We start from the raw sequence: 18,671 nt of genomic DNA on the forward strand, positions 1-18,671 counted from the left end.
TCTCATTTTAACAGCCTTGTACTATCCTGACATAAACTATTTTCCATAACACCTCCACTGATCAGTATGTTCATATTACAACAATTGTAAGCAAATAGTCCAAATTTTATCTATTCGATGTTCATCAATCCATTAATCACTAGGGTACAAGTGGCAAATGCACCTCCCAAGATATGTATGCTGCACAAATTTGGAAGGTGACCAGATTGTAATGAAGTTGCCAATATCTACTAAGTCTGAATAATGGCTACCCGCCTGAGGAAGGAGCTGAGCTTTGAAAGCTTGCGTTTTCAAATAAGCCTATTGGGTTATAACCTGGCGTCGTCTAATTTTTGACCTCTGAAGACGCACAATCCCAAAAAAGAAGTCAGCTTCGGGGAAGCGAGGGAGAAAAGACCGCAAGTGGAAATTGCCTTCCGTCTGCTTTCGAGTTTGTCAGAGGTTTGCCCGTTCAGCAAAGAACGCTGCAAGTTAGGAGATATTTTAAAATAGTCCAGTGTTTACAGTACGTGGAGGGGCCAGTCTCCTCTTACACTTTTTGGCTCGCGAGTATTTCCGCCCATGATGGGTGAACCAATCGCAGGGATGTTGATGGAGCAGCGCATTTATAAAAAGGGGGTTGCTCGCTGCTCACTACTAATTTGAAAAGATGTCTTTGCAGAGGGGTGTATGTCATATTCTGGCGAAGCAGCTGGGCCGGCTCCCGAAGCAGAGGCGATCAGTGCATTCTGTGGGGATCATTGGAGCGCCGTTCTCCTACGGCCAGGTACCGATTGTTGTTGTAAGCTTTTGTTTAAAAAGGCTCGATTAGCAAACCTGCACCAATGATCTTATGTTAGAATCTGGTGCGTGGGACTGAATTAGAGGATGATCCACGATTCTGATTCAGTCTCTGTCTGGACCGGGGTTTGTAAATGACTCGTTTTTTTTTGAATGAAACAAAAATGTCTCCTTTCAGAAACGGCGAGGAGTGGAAGGAGGACCGCAGGCGATCCGGGACGCCGGCTTGGCGGAGAGGCTTTCGGGTCTGGGTGAGTTGGCGGCGGGGGGGCTAGCGTGGTGGCTGCGGAGGGCGAGTTCACTGAGTGCGGTCTCCAACTCTCTCTCTCTCTCTCTCACCCACCCCATTGCCGGGCGATGCTGCTGAACTGGCAGAGGGCCAGGCAGATGCTGCTTTTATGTGTCTGCGTGTGTGTGTGCGCTGGGGGTGGGGGGAAGCTGTGTACCAGCGCTATCCTCAAATGTTTCTAGTTAATTCACCATGGGAATATTCCTTATTCCTACTTCAAATCCCCACAATTGAAGGAAGCCAAGTTCGTGATCGTAATGACGCTTTAAAAAATTTTTTTGTCTAATTTGCTTCTCCTCCATCAATGCAAATGATCAAGTTTCCGTTTGGTGGCTTTGTTTAAAGAGGAACGCAAATACTGTACATAACTTCGGTTGATTTCTATTGCGATTTTCCCACCACATGGTAGACGGAATAACGTGCGGTGAAATGTAGCCAAGACGTTATTTTGTCTTTTAGAAAAAAGTTGCTTTTGCAAGTCTGAACCACTGCTGAGGATTTATCCCTTGTTTGTTTGTACTCCTGAGACAGCGCAGTTCACCAGCAATTCTGCGAACGAAACTGGGCAGTATCCACATTTTAAGAAAATAAGGTTGACTTTCTGGCGTCTCCATTCCATGGATACTGACTGCGAACGCCTAAGGGTTTTCTTTTTTGCATTTGTAATGCTTTGCTTAATCCTTACTACTTTATGGATTGGTACTTTTTAAATCTCTCTTTTAAAACCAGGAGAAAGTTATGAAAACAGAGAATCAGCAGATTTGAATTGCCTCCAGATTACTTGTAATTACTGCCTGGGCTCCAGTAGTACTTATTTCTTTTACTGAAGCCAGAAGGTTGTGGCTAAAAATCTACTTCCACACATCTTGTGGAGGAGATTGAACAAATATCCAATGACATTGTTTTCGACAAGACAACCTAGCGGTGGTTACAAACACTATTCTAGGAACTTGCTGAATGTAAATTGTCTGGTACATTTCCCAGAATGTAACCATGCTTACAGTACATGAACAGCTCTAAATAACTGCACTATGTTTTGAAGCAATGTGCTGCAGAAGTGCAAACCTGTGTGCAATTGAGAAAGAACTGTGGTGCTATGATTTGGAGTCATTTAGCATGGTAACAGACCCTGCAGTCCATGCTGCCCATAATCCCAAACTAAACTGGTCCCAGCTGCCTGCTGTTGGCCCATTTCCCTGCAAACATTTATTATTCATGTACTTGTTTAAATGAGTTTTAAATGTCGATTGTACCCATATCGAGCACTTGCTTTGGAGGTTCATTCTGAACGCACTACTGTGTCTGAAAGAAAAATGCCCTTTGTCTCTTTAAAATCTTTCTTCTGACTTAATGTGGCCATTTGCAAAGATCAAAATGTTGCAAGAAGCACAGCAAAGTACTATGAACGTATGAACTAGGGTTAAGAGATGAACGGTAACAACTTGCCAAAGTGATTTTGGACTGCACCTTCCAACCCACCACTTCTCCAGAGCCTAGTAGAGCTACATTTAAGTTCCCTATTGCGCTGCATCCCATTTTGACTTAGAACTACATCATTCCTTCATGTGTTACTAGATCAACATTCTGAAGCTCCCTCAAACATTGAGTGTATTACACCATATGAATCTCAAGAAACCTTCCTTCTCTGGGGCAGTTAGGGAGGGCTATAAATATTGAGCTCACTAGGGATGGTCGCATTCCATGAAAATATTAAGACATGTAACTTAAATCTGCATGTCTTCTGGGAGGGGAAGATGACATTGCCTTCGGTTTGCTTTGAATCTTTTGACCAGTATTGGAAATGGAACTGATGACAGTTGCATTGAGGATGGTAACCGGAGACTAATGGTTAGAACACTCCTGTATTTAAAATTTGGCAATTTAGTAGATTTTAAAGAGGCCAGTCACTACACGTAGAGCTGTAGTTAGAAGAATAAAGGTAATACATTAGGACATCTGATCAATTGTTCAGTCCATCTTACCTGCTAATCATTTAGGAAGCTCTCCATTCCACAGTTTCAAACATCTGAGTCTAATTTAGATGATCAGCTGAAGAACTGGATTTTAACCAACTTTATCCACTGGTAATATTATTCAAAAGCCTATTTGTCTGTAATGCTGCAGGGTGTTAATCATAGACGAGCTGATTCAGCAAAGGTATCAGTTAAAATAGACTCTCCATTTGGAGAGATGGGCACAGACCAGAGTTAAGTGTACTGGAAAGGAGTGAACTCATCATGCAGACTAGGCTTAAAGTCCAGGCCTGGTCACCCTGTGTGTAAGAGTTTGGGGATGGATTTGGGACTTGCCACAAGTTGCATGAGCACTTTTTTCTAATTGATTAATTTCTAAATTTCCAGGTTGCAAAATACATGATTATGGAAATCTGAGTTTCACCACTGTACCAAATGACACACCATATAACAACATTGTCCACCACCCCAGAACAGTGGGTTTAGCCAACCAGGCATTAACTGAAGCAGTCAGCCGGGCAGTTGGTGATGGTCACCTAAGCGTTATGCTTGGAGGGGATCACAGGTGAGACACTTTACTTCAGATCTACTTTTTCAAAAAAAACTTAAGATTTGATTAGAATTTTGGGAAAATTAGATGCTAGCTCAATGTGAATGCACTGTATGGGGGGGAACACAGACCTAACTTAAATGTACTCATACATTCTGTTTATCAATATCCAGTTTAGGAATTGGTTCAATCCTTGGGCATGCACAACAGCGTCCTGATTTGTGTGTCATATGGGTTGATGCGCACTGTGATCTCAACACACCTCTAACATCCATGTCTGGTAATCTGCATGGGCAACCAGTATCATTCCTTATCAGAGAGCTTCAGGACAAGGTAAATTTTCTATTGCTGATTGAACCAGATAAGTGACATCTTGTGAACTCATGGATTTGATAAATCTAGGAACCAGTGTAAACTTAAGATGTAACTTTTGTTTAATGCAGATACCACCACTTCCTGGATTTTCCTGGGTGACTCCTTGTATTTCTGCAAAGGACTTGGTTTATGTTGGTGTTCGGGATGTTGATCCTGCTGAGTAGTAAGAACACTTTTTTTGTTTTATTGTGTGAGTCTACCACGGTGTTGCCTTCGGGTGCACAGTGTACATCTTCATCACTGATAATTTAGTGATTCTGAAATTGGTCTTCACTTGTTTCTTTAACCTCAGTACATCTTAATGCAATTTCTAATTGAAGATTCCTTATTCGAATCACTACTTCAGTTCTGTGTATGAGTAGCTTGGAACATCATGGCACTTGAAAGTGTAGTCTTTGAATTAAGTAGCTACATAATGTCTGAAACAGCAAGAAAGAAAAAATCCACATTTTATGTGGAATTTCAACCTGTAATGTTCAGTGTATAACTGCACCTTTCTTTAAGGTACCATGGAATCTTCTGCTCATTCCAAAATATGACATTGTGGGACAGGATATCCTTTTTTTATAGATTGACCAAAACTGGGACACGAAGTGTATAAGTCCTAAAAGTGACCACAAATGTACAACTTCGACTCAACAGGAATTTTGCAATTTAAATTGACAGATGTTTAAAAAATTTTGTTTTCATCCCAACAGTTACATCCTGAAAAACTTTGGCATCCGATACTTCTCAATGAAAGAGGTGGATCAACTGGGAATACATAAAGTAATGGAAAGAACATTTGATCACCTTATTGGAAAGTAGGTTAGAAGAGCCAAATGTAGCTGTTGCTTTGCATTTATTGTGATGGAAAATAAGAACCTTATGCTTTGGGTTGCCTCCAAGAGGCAGCTAGGTTTATTTTTTTATCAGATAAAAGGAACGGCAGTTGCTGGAGAATCTGAGAATGAAGTGTGGAGCTGGATGAACACAGCAGGCCAAGCAGCACAAAAAGCTGATGTTTCGGGCCCAGACCCTTAACCAGAAATGGGGCAGGGGAACAGAGTTCTGAAATAAATAGGGAGAGAGGGGGGGGAGGCAGATTGAAGATGGATAGAGAAGATAAGTGGAGAGGAGACAGACAAGTTAAACGGGTCAGGATGGAGCCAGTAGAGGTAAGTGTAGGTCCGTCCGAGGAGGACGGACAGGTCAAGGGGGTGGGATGAGGTTAGTAGGTAGGAAATGGGGGTGCGGCTTGAGGTGAGAGGAAGAACCGGTTGGGGAGGCTGTGACGAGCTGGGCTGGGTTTGGGATGCAGTAGGGGGAAGGGGAGATTTTGAAGCTTGTGAAATCCACATTGATAACATTGCGCTGCAGGGTTCCCAAGCGGAACAGAAGTTGCTGTTCCCAAGCCTTCGGGTGGCATCATTGTGGCACTGCAGGAGGTTCATGATGGACATATCATCTAAGAAATGGAAGGGGGAGTTGAAACTGTTCACAACTGGGAGGTGCAGTTGTTTATTGTGAACTGAGCGTAAGTGTTCTGCAAAGCAATCCAAGCCTCCGCTTGGTTTCCCCAATGTGGAGAAGGCCACAACAGATACAGCAGATGCAGCATACCACATTGGCAGATGTGCAGTTGAACATCTGCTTGATGTGGAAAGTTGTCTTGGGGCCTGGGATGGGGGTGAGGGAGGTGGTGTGGGGGCAGGTGTAGCACTTCCTGTGGTTGCAGGGGAAAGTGCCAGGTGTGGTGGGGTTGGAAGGGAGTGTGGAGCAGACAAGGGAATCCCAGAGAGAGTGATCCCTCTGGCAGGCAGACAAGGGTGGGCTGGGAAAAATGTCTTTGGTGCGGTCGGATTGCAGATGGCAGAAGTGTCGGAGGATGATGCGTTGGATCCAGAGGTTAGTGGGGTGCTACGTGAGGACGAGGGGGATTCTGTTTTGGTGGTTTTTGCGGGGATGGTGTATAAGGGATGAATTGGGGGAAATGTGGGAGACATGATTGAGAGTGTTCTTGACCACTGCTGGGGGGAGGATGTTGCAGTCCTTGAAAAACGAGGACATCCGAGATGTACGGGAGTGGAATGCCCCATCCTGGGAGCAGATGCAGCAGAGGCAAAGGAATTTGGAATAGGGAATGGCATTTTTGCAGGAAGGTGGGTGGGAGGAGGTGTATTCTAGGTAGCTGTGGGAGTGGGTGGGCTTGAAATGGATATCGGTTTCTAGGTGGCTGCCTGAAATGGAGACAGAGGTCCAGGAAGATGAGGGAGGTGTTAGATAGTCCAGGTGAACTGGAGGTTGGGGTGGAAGGTGTTGAAGTGGATGAACAGTTCAAGCTCCTCGTGGGAGCACAAGGCAGTGCCAATACAGTCATCAGTGTAATGGAGGAAGAGGTGGGGTTTAGGGCCAGTGTAGGTACGGAAGAGGGATTGTTCCACGTGACCTACAAAGAGGCAATCATAGCTGTATTGATCCTGATAGGGCAGTTTGTTTGTAAACAGTGCTATGCAGTACAGGCTCATACAGCAACATTCACTTTGGGGAATTTGTGGAACAAATATAATGCATTATGCCCTCGGCAGATGGACTAGAAATGAATATTGGTATGTGTTGGAGATGATGGGATGGTTGAAGAACCTGAATTGAAGAATTAGCAATGTCTTTCAATGGTGGAAAATAAAAAAAGTCTGCAGTTGCTACAAATCTAATTTGGAATGTTCCTTTTCAGACAGAAAAGACCAGTGCACCTGAGCTATGATGTAGATGCTATTGACCCATCTTTAGCTCCTGCTACTGGCACTCCGGTGATAGGAGGACTGACGTACAGGGAAGGGATGTATATTGCAGAGGCTGTGCAGAACACAGGTATGAAGCTAATGACCAAAAGCAGCTAGTTGTTCCCTCATTATCAGGTTTAATGCAAAAGCTACAACTTAACCAAAGTCAACAGCAGTTCACTGCTGGTTCAAATGACTTAAACTTACTGTATATCAGTGCAAGGTGATAAGCAACTTTATTTTCTTGCACAGGATTGCTGTCTGCGATGGATCTGGTAGAAGTCAACCCTAAACTTGCAACTTCAGATGCAGAACTTAATGCTACAGTAAATATTGCAATAGATGTCATCTCCTTTTCTTTGGGACAGGCCCGAGAAGGATCCCATGGCAAATGTGATGAATTACCAACACCCAGTGCAACATACACAACAAATGAACAGACTATACAGCTTTAGGAACTGGGATGGGTAGGGAGGAGAGGAACAAAATGTTTAGCTTGTACAAAATCATATTCCAGAATTGAATTTTAGAGAAATAGTACTCTGTTCCATATACACTTCTATCCTTGGGATATATTCATAGGACACAGTGTGTTCTAAGCCATCCAACTATATGAATAAGAAAAGTAAGGTAATGTGAACAACATGCTAGTGAGCTTTTTCAATACATTCTAGTGAAAAGAGTATCACACTCTATTCAGCTAGTTGGAGCTATATTTGAATTAGTCAAGCTATCTGATCAGGACAATTGACTATACTTTCATGTGTTCTGTACTTTGCATAAGAAAACTCTAGCAGGGATAAATCTGTGTACTCTTAAATCTGTTAAGTTTTTCCTCAGGAGAGAAAGATGTTCAAGATTAATAGAACATTTGTTAAATATCAAATGACTTTATTAAAAGTTTGTGCACATTACTACAATGTAGTTCTTGGCAACAAAGTTTAAAGAGACTGATCAAATGCAACTTAATTTGTTAAGTTTCTTCATCGTGCTCAAAGATACGTTGTCATCTGAAGACACATCAAACCACAAGGGATGTCATCAATGAGGGTGAGCATGTGATGAATGGAAATGATTCAGTAATAAAAAAAACTTCAATACATCCTCAGTCTTATCTGTCGACACTGTCTTGTACAGCTGGAAATTTGAGAGCTTTAGGGGAAGCACTAAAGTAGGAGTTCAATGTATTAAAACTGCACAAATGTCTTTGGGTTAATGTTTGTGGAAGAACTTGAAATATATGACTGCTGCTAGAATTACCACTTCCAGAAGGATGATAATGCCCAGTAGCAACTTGTTTGTCATAACCCTAGAGAGAGATCAGAAGTTAATAAATTCATTGACTTTCTACTGTTACAACTATCTTATACTTACTGTTACAGTAACCAATCTCAACTTTTTAATGTTTCAAATATCAAGTGATTACTGGAAAAAAATACATTCCTGCTTTGAGTTTATTGCCAACAATATCACTTCTTTACCTCCAAAGTGAAACTAAAGCTACCATGTACCCAAGTGGAGGAGAAAGTACCTGTTTGATCCTTGGGATACAGGCTTTAAGGCCCATTCACATGCCAGCTATTAAGTAATAAAATTTAAAATTGTGATGTGATTTTACTAATCCATTCCAGTGGTCCAGGCTTCTCTAGCTTCTTTCGCACGCCCTACTTTTTTATTATAAGCTGTAGCCAAGATCCTAAGCTCGAGCCAAACAAAAGCTAACTAGTACCTGATTGGTGCAAATGTATTTTGCACAGAACATGTCCTTGATAATTTTGTACAAATATAAATTAAGGCATTGCCAGCAGAAAATGTAACAGCCCCAGGAAACCAGATGATCACTTCATTATTAACCCTTCACTAATTTTACTTTAATCATCCAGTGTAAATTGGAGTAAAAGTCTTATTTCTGTCTCCACCTCCATACAACTTGAACAAAACATTCAATTTCCACCTTAATGCAACTGTGGTGGTGCTGTGCTTTTTAGCAATTTATTAAACAAAACTCAATCTTACCTTCTGGACATGGAACGCAGTATTTTCCGACTCCGACTCAAATTCTCACCTGTGTTTATTAGCTTAGGAATAAAAAATCAAGAGTATGAACAGAAAAAGAGAGCAAAGTCTCAAGTTATCCAATTTGAGGTTTTCAGACCCGACAAATGACTTCTCAATATTTCTTACCAAATTACATTTCCTTCACGTGTACTTGACTCTTGAACTCACCCTGTCTTTAGACCGTTCCAGTTGCTCTCGTTGCCCTCCAAGTTCCTCAATTATATCTGAGCCTATCTGATCAGTCTCTGCTGCTATTCTATGAGAACGATCTATACTCTGAGTTGCTCTGTTCAGACTGTCTGTACCTTGTAAAAGCAAAGCACGCTGAGCTGATGAGTAATTCTGAAAGAGAGAAGAGTTTTTCAGCTGCCTTCACAAATAACAAGATGATAGACAAAGTTTTAGTTCTCATTGTTACTCGCTCACTGAAAATGCATGGACAAGTGATATGCTTCTCAACATCAAAATGTTCTGGAGTGTAATGCGATATTTTATGCCACCGATAAGTCATCTGTTTCTCCTTCATAAAAAGCTTTAGCTTTAATCTGAGAAATGCATTTCACCCAACTTCAGGCAAATGACAGAGAAGCTATTTTCCCTAATACACATTTTGTTTATCTGCTTTTGTTTAAACTTATGGCATATCGAAAAGCTGACATGGAAACAAGTTGACCTCTGGGTCTCTCATTGAGTCAAACTAAAAAATGAATGTTTTCTCACTGTACAGACTACAAACAGGCCTATATGAACCAACTCCACAGTGGAGAATATTGCACACTGAATGGAAGTGAGTCTCATTTAAGCAGTCCATAAAGATGGTTAGTAAAACTGGAAAAATTCCAGTGCTAAAAAGGGACAATTACAATGTCAAGGAAAATTTATTTTGCTACTTCCCATGTGGTACCTAATGCAGGAGTCTTGAAATTAAATAAATTGCTACTTCAAACAATTCCATTGCTACTAACCAAAAATAAAGAGACATTAGTGTGACAAGCTGAAGGTCAGCCCTGGAATGAACAGAATATTCTATTCGTTGTACATAACATGCACAAAAATGTAATCGCTATAACAATATTTTTAGTTGCAGTACTTACGCTTTGTTCATTTGCAGCACTGTACTCTGTGTACTTAACATCAGTACGTAATCCATATCCATTGCTTCTAACATCCTGCTGCAGCTTGCTCACATCTTTTCTGTATGAACGAATTTCTGTATTCATCTGATTACGGAATGAGAGTGGTGCTTTCCTTAATTCCTTTTCCATTTCACCCAACTGAAAACAAAAGCATGCAGCAAAGATGCAATTTCTCAAAATAACAGCTATTACTGGTATCCTCGATAAACTAAATTGCAATACTGCCAATAATTGAAACTTAGATTTGTTGAGTAAATCAGAGTGCATATTTGAGATTCTCTGCCCCTCAGTACTTACAACTTCATTTGCTTCATCAACTTTTTCATCAATTTCACGCAGAAATCTTCTCTTCTGTTCTGCAAAACATCAAAGGGAAGATAACATACAATTCCAATGAATCTTTATGAAAACTCTACATCTCCAAACACATCCTCAATTTGTGAAGGGTCTAGGCCTGAAACGTCAGTTTTTGTGCTCCTAAGATGCTGCTTGGCCTGCTGTGTTTATCCAGCTCCACACTTTGTTATCTTGGATTCTCCAACATCTGCAGATCCCATTATCTCTGATCACAATCCTGTATATGATGCTGGTTATGTCCAAATAATGGGTCTTTGGCTCGGGTTAGCAGTTGGCATAGGGTTGATGTGGGTTTGTGTGCTACCCTGATGCCCAGTGGTTATAGGAGTCTTGTGGACAGTTCAGATATGTTCTTGATGTAAGGTAGCATGATGAGTGTGTTGGGATGTGCAGGACCTTCCTCTCGTCGTTTGTGTAATCGGATTCTTCTGACCCAGTTTTTCCAGGTATCTGTTGTCCTTTAATACTTGGAGAAGTATTCTTCTTTTTGGTGAAATTCTGTGTTTCTGTAGTGTATTTTTGCCTGTTTAAATAGTGTTTTCACCTAACTTCATTTGTGAGTGTTAGCTGTTGAAATTCAGTACCTGGTCAGTGTGTGTGGCTTTCCTGTTCTTCACCAGGACATGCAGGAATGGAAGCTGTGTTTGTTCTTTTCCTCTTCCTTGGTGAATTTGATGCTGGTGAGAGAGTTTTGTTTATTAGTTGGTGTGTCTCCTCCTAGTTTTGTCCATTTAATAATGACGAAGATGTCATCCACATATCACATCCATAGTTGAGGTTGGATTAGCCAAAGGGCCATGCTATCGAGTCTCTGCATCACTACTTCAGCTGTTAGTCCGGAGATAGGTGAACTGTTCATACTTATAGCCGTTAAAGGTAAAGTGGGTTGTGAGGCATAGGTCCTATGCCAACGGCTAACTCAAACCAAAGACCAACTACGGACAGGCTCAGTGTCGTATACAAGATTCCCTGCAAAGACTGCGACAAACATTACATTGGACAGACAGGAAGAAAATTAGCCACAAGAGTACACAAACATCAACTAGAAACAAAAAGACATGACCAATACTCGCTCATCTCCATCCACATAGATAAAGGAAAACCACCAATTTGATTGGGACAACACCTGGATCCTAGGACCGGCCAAGCGGAGACAAGCACAGGAATTCCTAGAGGGCTGATTCTCCACTAGGAAGACTATCAACAAACACATAGAGCTAGATCCTACATATACTCCACTGCGAAGGAAAACTGGAAGTGAGGTAACATAGCTCAATGGACAGAGTTTAAATACCAGGCAGGAAAACATAACAGCACTTCATCGGAGACTGCACTGATGATGCTACTCAGCAGGGCAATGAAATGTCTCCAAAACAATGAACTAGCTCGGCGAGCCAACCAACCACAACTTGGCTCGTGGTTCATCTTTCAGGCTTTGAATACCCATCTGTTAAGTTAATACACAAGCTCATGTGTGTGCACTAAGATGCAGGAAATATTCAGGAAATTTTTGAATCACACAATTGTTCAGTATCAGTTGGTTTACTCATTTATGACCACTGCAATCCTTGAAACACAATCTTGACTGGCCAAAATATTGCACTTTTCAAGTTTTACTGATAACCGATTGCACATCAAAATCGTGCGAGATGTTATGAACTAATACTCCCACTTCCTTAGCTCTCCCAACAGCAATTACTTTTCAAGCACGGTACAGCAACCTGAATAAAGCAATAGGGAAAAAAACGAATGGATATTCTAAGACAGTGGTGAGTTTGACTATTCTGCTCAGCTAATGAATCATATAAAAACTGCAAATTCTGATACATTGAAGGGAATCCAACGATGACAACCATGCCTAGCACGATCAAAGCATCAGATAGTATTGACAAAAGAAATTTCGATCAGGAGAATTCATCAGGTCTGACATTCTTAAGACGACAGATTGGGGAGCAGCTACTTATCTGTCCCTGAGTTTTCATGCCAGACATAAATGATGATGCTTTATGCAATGCATATGAGGGCATGTCGGTGAGTGTACCATAATGACATGGCAATTGTGCCATCTGATGCATTTCCTATTATTGATATCATAAACGGATAAGGGAAGCCTACTAGTTTGTGGCTGTCAGTAATTGTACAGATGGATCATTAACTGCATTGGCTTTGGCATTAAAATCAGAAGCAAATTCCTTCTTTATTTGATTTCCTATTATTGGCACTGTGGAAAATTAAACCACATCTTCTATTGATTCTAGATCACCCTGACGTACTTTACTAATACTGTACTTATACAATTCAGATTAACATGGCATACTGAAGCACCGTATCAAGGTGATAACTCACTTGTTAGTGGGAGATATCTAAAAGAGGTTACGCACTTAGGAAGAAAAGGACAATATAGATAAATGGGTAAGTTATTAATTGACTGCAATAAGCTCCTCTCATTAGCTCGTACATGTTGTCAATTTCTTCTCATCTGACACGAAGAGGAAAAATAAATTTATTGTGGCATGAGATGGAGAGCAAAAAAAGCCCAAAACTACTATCGTTACAGAAGGAGAATTGCTTCAATATAATCACACACACAAAAAAACACAAAATCTGTTGTAACAAGGTGTAGAGCTGGATGAACACAGCAGCCAAGCAGCAGGAAAGCTGACGTTTTGGGTCTGGACGCTTCTTCAGAAAATTCTCCAGCATCGGCAGTTCCCACTATCACAAAATCTGTCGCAGTAGGATATCTGTTATTAAACACAATTTAAAGACAACATTGCCACAGCACTATTCTTTCAAAATAACTGCATCAGCATGTCATATTTTCTGGTATGCAGGTATGGCATATTTCATTACCCAGGGGAGCTACACAATACAACAGCCTTCACAACTCTTCACGGGCTCCGTCAACATGTGCAAAAACATCAAAAAAAAGACAGATTTACCCTAAACAGTGAAGCACATCAGCCATTTTTAAAAATCTGACAAAAAAATTTACAATCAAATCTTAAACCCATTTTGTCCCTTTTGCAGGTACAGTACTGCACAGGGTGTATTTCCACAATTTTCTATTTTCAAGACAGCTCCCAACACATTTTTCTCCTTTTACTGCCTTTGAGGCAGACCTTGCTGCCGGTCACTGTTCCTACCAGGAGATCTATTGTCATGGCGTGCAGGCTTGACTGTCTCACATCATTCCTCTCGCATTGGCAACTATACGGTGATATCCATTATCCAACTATACTTCTGTCAACTCCTCCTACTATTACCCTCTACTTTTCCTCTAGATGAAATCTCTAGCTGTTCAGCTTGGATCAAAAATTGTCGAAGTACTGGCATTTCATTTCTCGATGTCACCTTCTAGGAGCATGTATTATTCTTATAATTTCAAGCACCCTTCATTTCCTTTATAGATTTTATGTGTAATTTGAAGTCTACATTTAAAACGTCCACATTTCAAAGGCTTTGAGTATTTTTCACGGATCTGTATTATCCAGGTTTTTGAAGCACGCAGGAAAACGGATACAATGTAAATATTATCCATCTTCTTCCTTGTTACAAGCCTGAGTTATCTTGTGACTGTGTCTTACGAGAAATTATACAATTTCAATCCTGTGACTTCAAGATTAAGTCCACTACCTTTTGTGAACATCAGTTCTAATGAGAACAAATTTTACTACTTGTTCCAGAGCAACACCATCTATTGTAACAGTGTGTGGGGCTGGATGAACACAGCGGGCCAAGCAGCATCTTAGGAGCACAAAACCTGACGTTTCGGGCCTAGACCCTTCATTAGAGAGGGGGATGACGAGAGGGTTCTGAAATAAATAGGGAGAGAGAGGGAGGGCAGACCGAAGATGGATAGAGGAGAAGACAGGTGGAGAGAAGAGTATAGGTGGGGAGGTAGGGAGGGGATAGGTCAGTCCGGAGAGGACGGACAGGTCAAGGGGGTGGGATGAGGTTAGTAGGTAGGAGATGGAGGTGCGGCTTGAGGTGGGAGGAGGGGATAGGTGAGAGGAAGAACAGGTTAGGGAGGCAGGGACGAGCTGGACTGGTTTTGGGATGCAGTAGGGGCAGGGGACATTTTGAAGCTGGTGAAATCCACGTTGATACCATTGGGCTGCAGGGTTCCCAAGCGGAATATGAGTTGCTGTTCCTGCAACCTTCGGGTGGCATCATTATGGCACTGCAGGAGGCCCAGGATGGACATGTCGTCTGCGGAATGGGAGGAAGAGTTAAAATGGTTTGCGACTGGGAGGTACAGTTGTTTATTGCGAAACGAGCGGAGGTGTTCTGCAAAGCGGTACCCAAGCCTCCGCTTGGTTTCCCCAATGTAGAGGAAGCCACAACGGGAACAGCGGATGCAGTATACCACATTGGCGGATATGCAGGTGAACATCTGCTTGATGTGAAAAGTCATCTTGGGGCCTGGGATATTGGTGAAGGAGGAGGTGTAGGGGCATGTGTAGCACTTCCTGCAGTTGCAGGGGAAAGTGCCGGGTGTGGTGGGGTTGGAGGGGAGTGTGGAGCGGACAAGGGAGTCGCGGAGCAAGTCGTCTCTCCCGAAGGCAGACAAGGGTGGGAATGGAAAAATGTCTTTAGTGATGGGGTCGGATTGTAGATGGCAGAAGTGTCGGAGGATGTGTGTTGTATCTGGAAGTTGGTGGGTGGCATGTGAGGACTAGAGGGATTCTCTTTTGGTGGTTATTGCGGGGGCGCGGTGTGAGTGATGAGTTGTGGGAAATGTGGGAGACCTGATCGAGGGTGTTCTTGACCACTGCTGGGGGGTGTCGTTGTGGTGCTTGAAGAATGAGGACATCTGGGATGTGCAGGAGTGGAATACCTCATCCTGGGAGCAGAGGCGAAGGAAATACGCTATTCCCAATTCCTTCATCTCTGCCGCATCTGCTCCCAGGATGAGGCATTCCACTCCCGCACATCCCAGATGTCCTTGTTCTTCAAGGACCGCAACTTCCCCCCTGCAGTGGTCGAGAACGCCCTCGACCGTGCCTCCCACATTTCCCGCACCTCATCCCTCAACCTCCCCCCCACCCTCACAATAACCACCAAACAAGAATCCCCCTCGTCCTCACATACCACCCCACCAACCTCCGGATACAACACATCATCCTCCGACACTTCCACCATCTACAATCCGACCCCGCCACTAAAGACATTTTTACATCCCCACCCTTGTCTGCCTTCCGGAGAGACCACTCTCTCTGCGACTCCCTTGTCCGCTCCACACTCCCCTCCAACCCCACCACACCCGGCACCTTCCCCTGCAACCGCAGGAAGTGCTACACCTGCACCCACACCTCCTCCCTCACCCCCATCCCAGGCCCCAAGATGACTTTCCACATCAAGCAGATGTTCACCTGCACATCTGCCAATGTGGTATACTGCATCCATTGTACCCGGTGTGGCTTCCTCTACATTGGGGAAACCAAGCGGACGCTTGGGGACTGCTTTGCAGAACACCTACGCTCAGTTTGCAGTAAACAACTGCACCTCCCAGACGCGAACCAGTTCAACTCCCCCTCCCATTCCGCAGATGACATGTCCATCCTGGGCCTCCTGCAGCACCACAACGATGCCACCCGTAGGTTGCAGGAACAGCAACCGTATCCCGCTGGGGACCCCGTCACCCAAAGGTATCAATGTGGATTTCACCAGCTTCAAAATCTGCCTTGCCCCCACTGCATCCCAAAACCAGCCCCGCTCGTCCCTGTCTCCTTAACCTGTTCTTCCTCTCACCTATCCCCTCCTCCCACCTCAAGCCATACCTCCATTTCCTACCTACTAACCTCATCCCGCCCCCTTGACCTGTCCATCCTCCCCTGACTGACCTATCCCCTCCCTACCTCCTCACCCTTACTCTTCTTTGTACCTATCTTCTCCTCTATCCATCTTCAGTCCGACTCCCCCATCTCCCTATTTATTTCAGAATCTTCTCCCCGTTCCTCCTCTCTGATGAAGGGTCTAGGCCCGAAACGTCAGCTCGTGCTCCTAAGATGCTGCTTGGCCTGCTGTGTTCGTCCAGCCCCACACTTTGTTATCCTGAATTCTCCAGCATCTGCAGTTCTCATTATCTCAGACCAGAATTGAATACAGCATTCCAAAAGTGGTCTAACAAATATCCTGTACAGCCAACACATGACTTCCCAACTTTTATACTCAGTACACTAACCAATAAAGACAAGTGTACCAAATGCCTTCTTCACTATCCTGTCTACCTCCAACTCTATTTTTAAGGAACAATGAACCTGCACTCCAAGGTCTCTTTCTTCGGCAACACTCCCCAGGACCTTACTGTTAAGGTGTGTAAGTCCTGCCCTGGTTTGTCTTACTAAAAGGAGTACCTCACATTTATCTCAATTAAATTCTATCTGCCACATCTCAGCTCATCTGTTTGAGATTCCGTTGTACTCTGAAATAATCTTCTTGGCTGTCCACTAAACACGAATTTGGTGGCATCACATCCAGATTATTTATAAAAATAATGAAAAGCAGCACACCACTGGTTATAGGCCTCCAGTCTGAAAAGCAACCCTCCAGCACCACTTTCTGACTCAAAGGTAGGAGACAGTCTGTATCCACATGGTTAGTTCACCCTGTACGTAATCTAACCTTGCTAACCAGTCTACTATGCAGAATCTTGTCAAACACCTCACTGAAACCCATATAGACCATATACACCATTCCTCTTTGTCACTTCTTCAAAAAACTCAATCAAGTCTGTGAAACATGATTCCCCACGCACAAAGCCATGTTGACTATCCCTAATCAGTCCTTGCCTTTCCAAATATTAGTAAATCCTGTCCCTCAGGATTCCCTCCAACAGCGTGCCCACCATCGATGTCAGGCTCACCAGTTTACAGTTCGCTGGCTTTTCCTTCCCACCTTTCTTAAATACTGGCACCACATTAACCAATCTTCAGTCTTTTGGCACCTCACCTGTGGCTATCAATGATACAAATATCTCAGCAAGGGGCCCAGCAATCACCTCCCTAGCCTACCTGATCAGATCCTGGGAATTTATCCATTTTAAGACATCCAGCACCACCTCATCAGTAACATGAGCCCTTTTCCAAGATATCACTATTTATTTCCCGTAGTTCTCTATCTTCCATATCCTTCTCCACAGTAAACATTGTTGCAAAATACTCATTTAGTATCTCACCCATCTCGGGGTTATAAATAATAAAGTCAGAGATGGTTTGTAGGTGTTATCGGCCAGACCAAACCCCTTTAAAATATATTGATAAGATAGCCTACCCCAACTTTTTCTTATTTTAAAAAGGCAAGTGTAAGGCATTGTGTTCCAGATGCAATGCGATTGGTCAAACTATTCAACTTTCAGGAAAACATGCTTTATTTTTACACTACAGTTAAAGTCCAGACAAAATAAAAAGAAAAGGAAAGAATTGGCTTAACTGTAACTCTATAAAAATGCCTTAAATAATAAAGTACGTATTAACTACTAATTAACTGTCCAAATATAGTAACATCCCATAAATACTGTTGAGAAAGGTAAACTCAGTCAAATAGATCGTCTCACATGCAATTCTAACAACAAGACCCAAGCAACTGCAGAAAGCTAAAACTAAAAATCCTGGTTCTGAGAGAGTTGAACCCGACCCATTCAGCCTGCTTCTATTGCTCCAACTTTAAAAAAACACCCAAGTCCTCACAAGCTGTTTAATTATCTTTGAGCAGACCACTGAGCACCTAAGTCTCAACCTTCCTTTATAAAAGAAAAACAGGACAAAATAAACCTTTTAAGCCATTGTATCATCACAAAGCAGAGAAAAGATGCCAGTGAGAGGAAGGGCCGTCTGTTTTGGCTATCATTTTCAGTGTTGATGATTTCACAAAGTTACAGTGACAGCTAGTTTTGAACTGGAACTGGAGTCCAAAAGGGTGTTCATTGCTGGACTTTACAGCATGCAAACTGGTGCTCTACGCAGGGCCAGTACAGGCCAGGGCTATACGCAGAACATATAGAGGTGAGGGCTGATTACATGCTGTACACAGTGAGAGGGAATGTCTCCCTAAAGGGGAGCAAATGGGAAATTCTCGTAAGAAGGGTCAGATCAGCCATGATATCATTGAATGGTAGAGCAGGCTCGAAGGACTGAATGGCCTACGCTCAAACCTCATAAAGAAAAAGCAGCATTTCTCAGTCTCACCTCCTGAATATCTAGGCAGGCGCTCACATTGACACCTCAGTTCCTCGAAAACACTACCAAAGGCTTCGTGCATCTTCTCAAACTCCTCGGATGACATCTTTAAAGTGATTTAAATCTCGATCTGGTACAAAACAAACAGCCGACAGCGACACAACGTCCGACTTTTCAAGCCCCGCCTCCTTCCGCAATCACATGACAATAT

At 42.8% G+C, this 18,671-nt stretch overlaps 2 protein-coding genes across 3 annotated transcripts; one reads left to right on the forward strand and one right to left on the reverse strand.

Annotated features, from left to right (window-relative positions):
• Positions 1-615: 615 nt before the first annotated feature.
• On the forward strand, positions 616-7,831 carry arg2 (arginase 2). Its single transcript, XM_048537897.2, has 8 exons — positions 616-766; positions 959-1,031; positions 3,430-3,607; positions 3,766-3,925; positions 4,036-4,130; positions 4,666-4,770; positions 6,681-6,817; positions 6,982-7,831. Exons 1-8 carry the CDS (start codon positions 650-652, stop codon positions 7,182-7,184), a joined length of 1,068 nt encoding a protein of 355 aa, XP_048393854.1. The 5' UTR covers positions 616-649; the 3' UTR covers positions 7,185-7,831.
• On the reverse strand, positions 7,600-18,669 carry vti1b (vesicle transport through interaction with t-SNAREs 1B). 2 transcript variants are annotated; one of them, XM_059649228.1, is made up of 6 exons: positions 18,470-18,669; positions 10,221-10,279; positions 9,882-10,007; positions 8,956-9,129; positions 8,746-8,807; positions 7,600-8,038 (listed from the first exon to the last, which is right to left on the reverse strand). In XM_059649228.1, exons 1-6 carry the CDS (start codon positions 18,564-18,566, stop codon positions 7,942-7,944), a joined length of 615 nt encoding a protein of 204 aa, XP_059505211.1. In that variant the 5' UTR covers positions 18,567-18,669; the 3' UTR covers positions 7,600-7,941. The 2 variants fall into 2 exon arrangements, with proteins under 2 accessions (XP_059505211.1, XP_059505210.1); XM_059649227.1 differs by having other exon boundaries at positions 9,882-10,061; positions 18,470-18,668.
• Positions 18,670-18,671: the final 2 nt, after the last annotated feature.

Source organism: Stegostoma tigrinum, chromosome 10, assembly GCF_030684315.1.
Source record: "Stegostoma tigrinum isolate sSteTig4 chromosome 10, sSteTig4.hap1, whole genome shotgun sequence".
Taxonomy (NCBI): domain Eukaryota; kingdom Metazoa; phylum Chordata; class Chondrichthyes; order Orectolobiformes; family Stegostomatidae; genus Stegostoma; species Stegostoma tigrinum.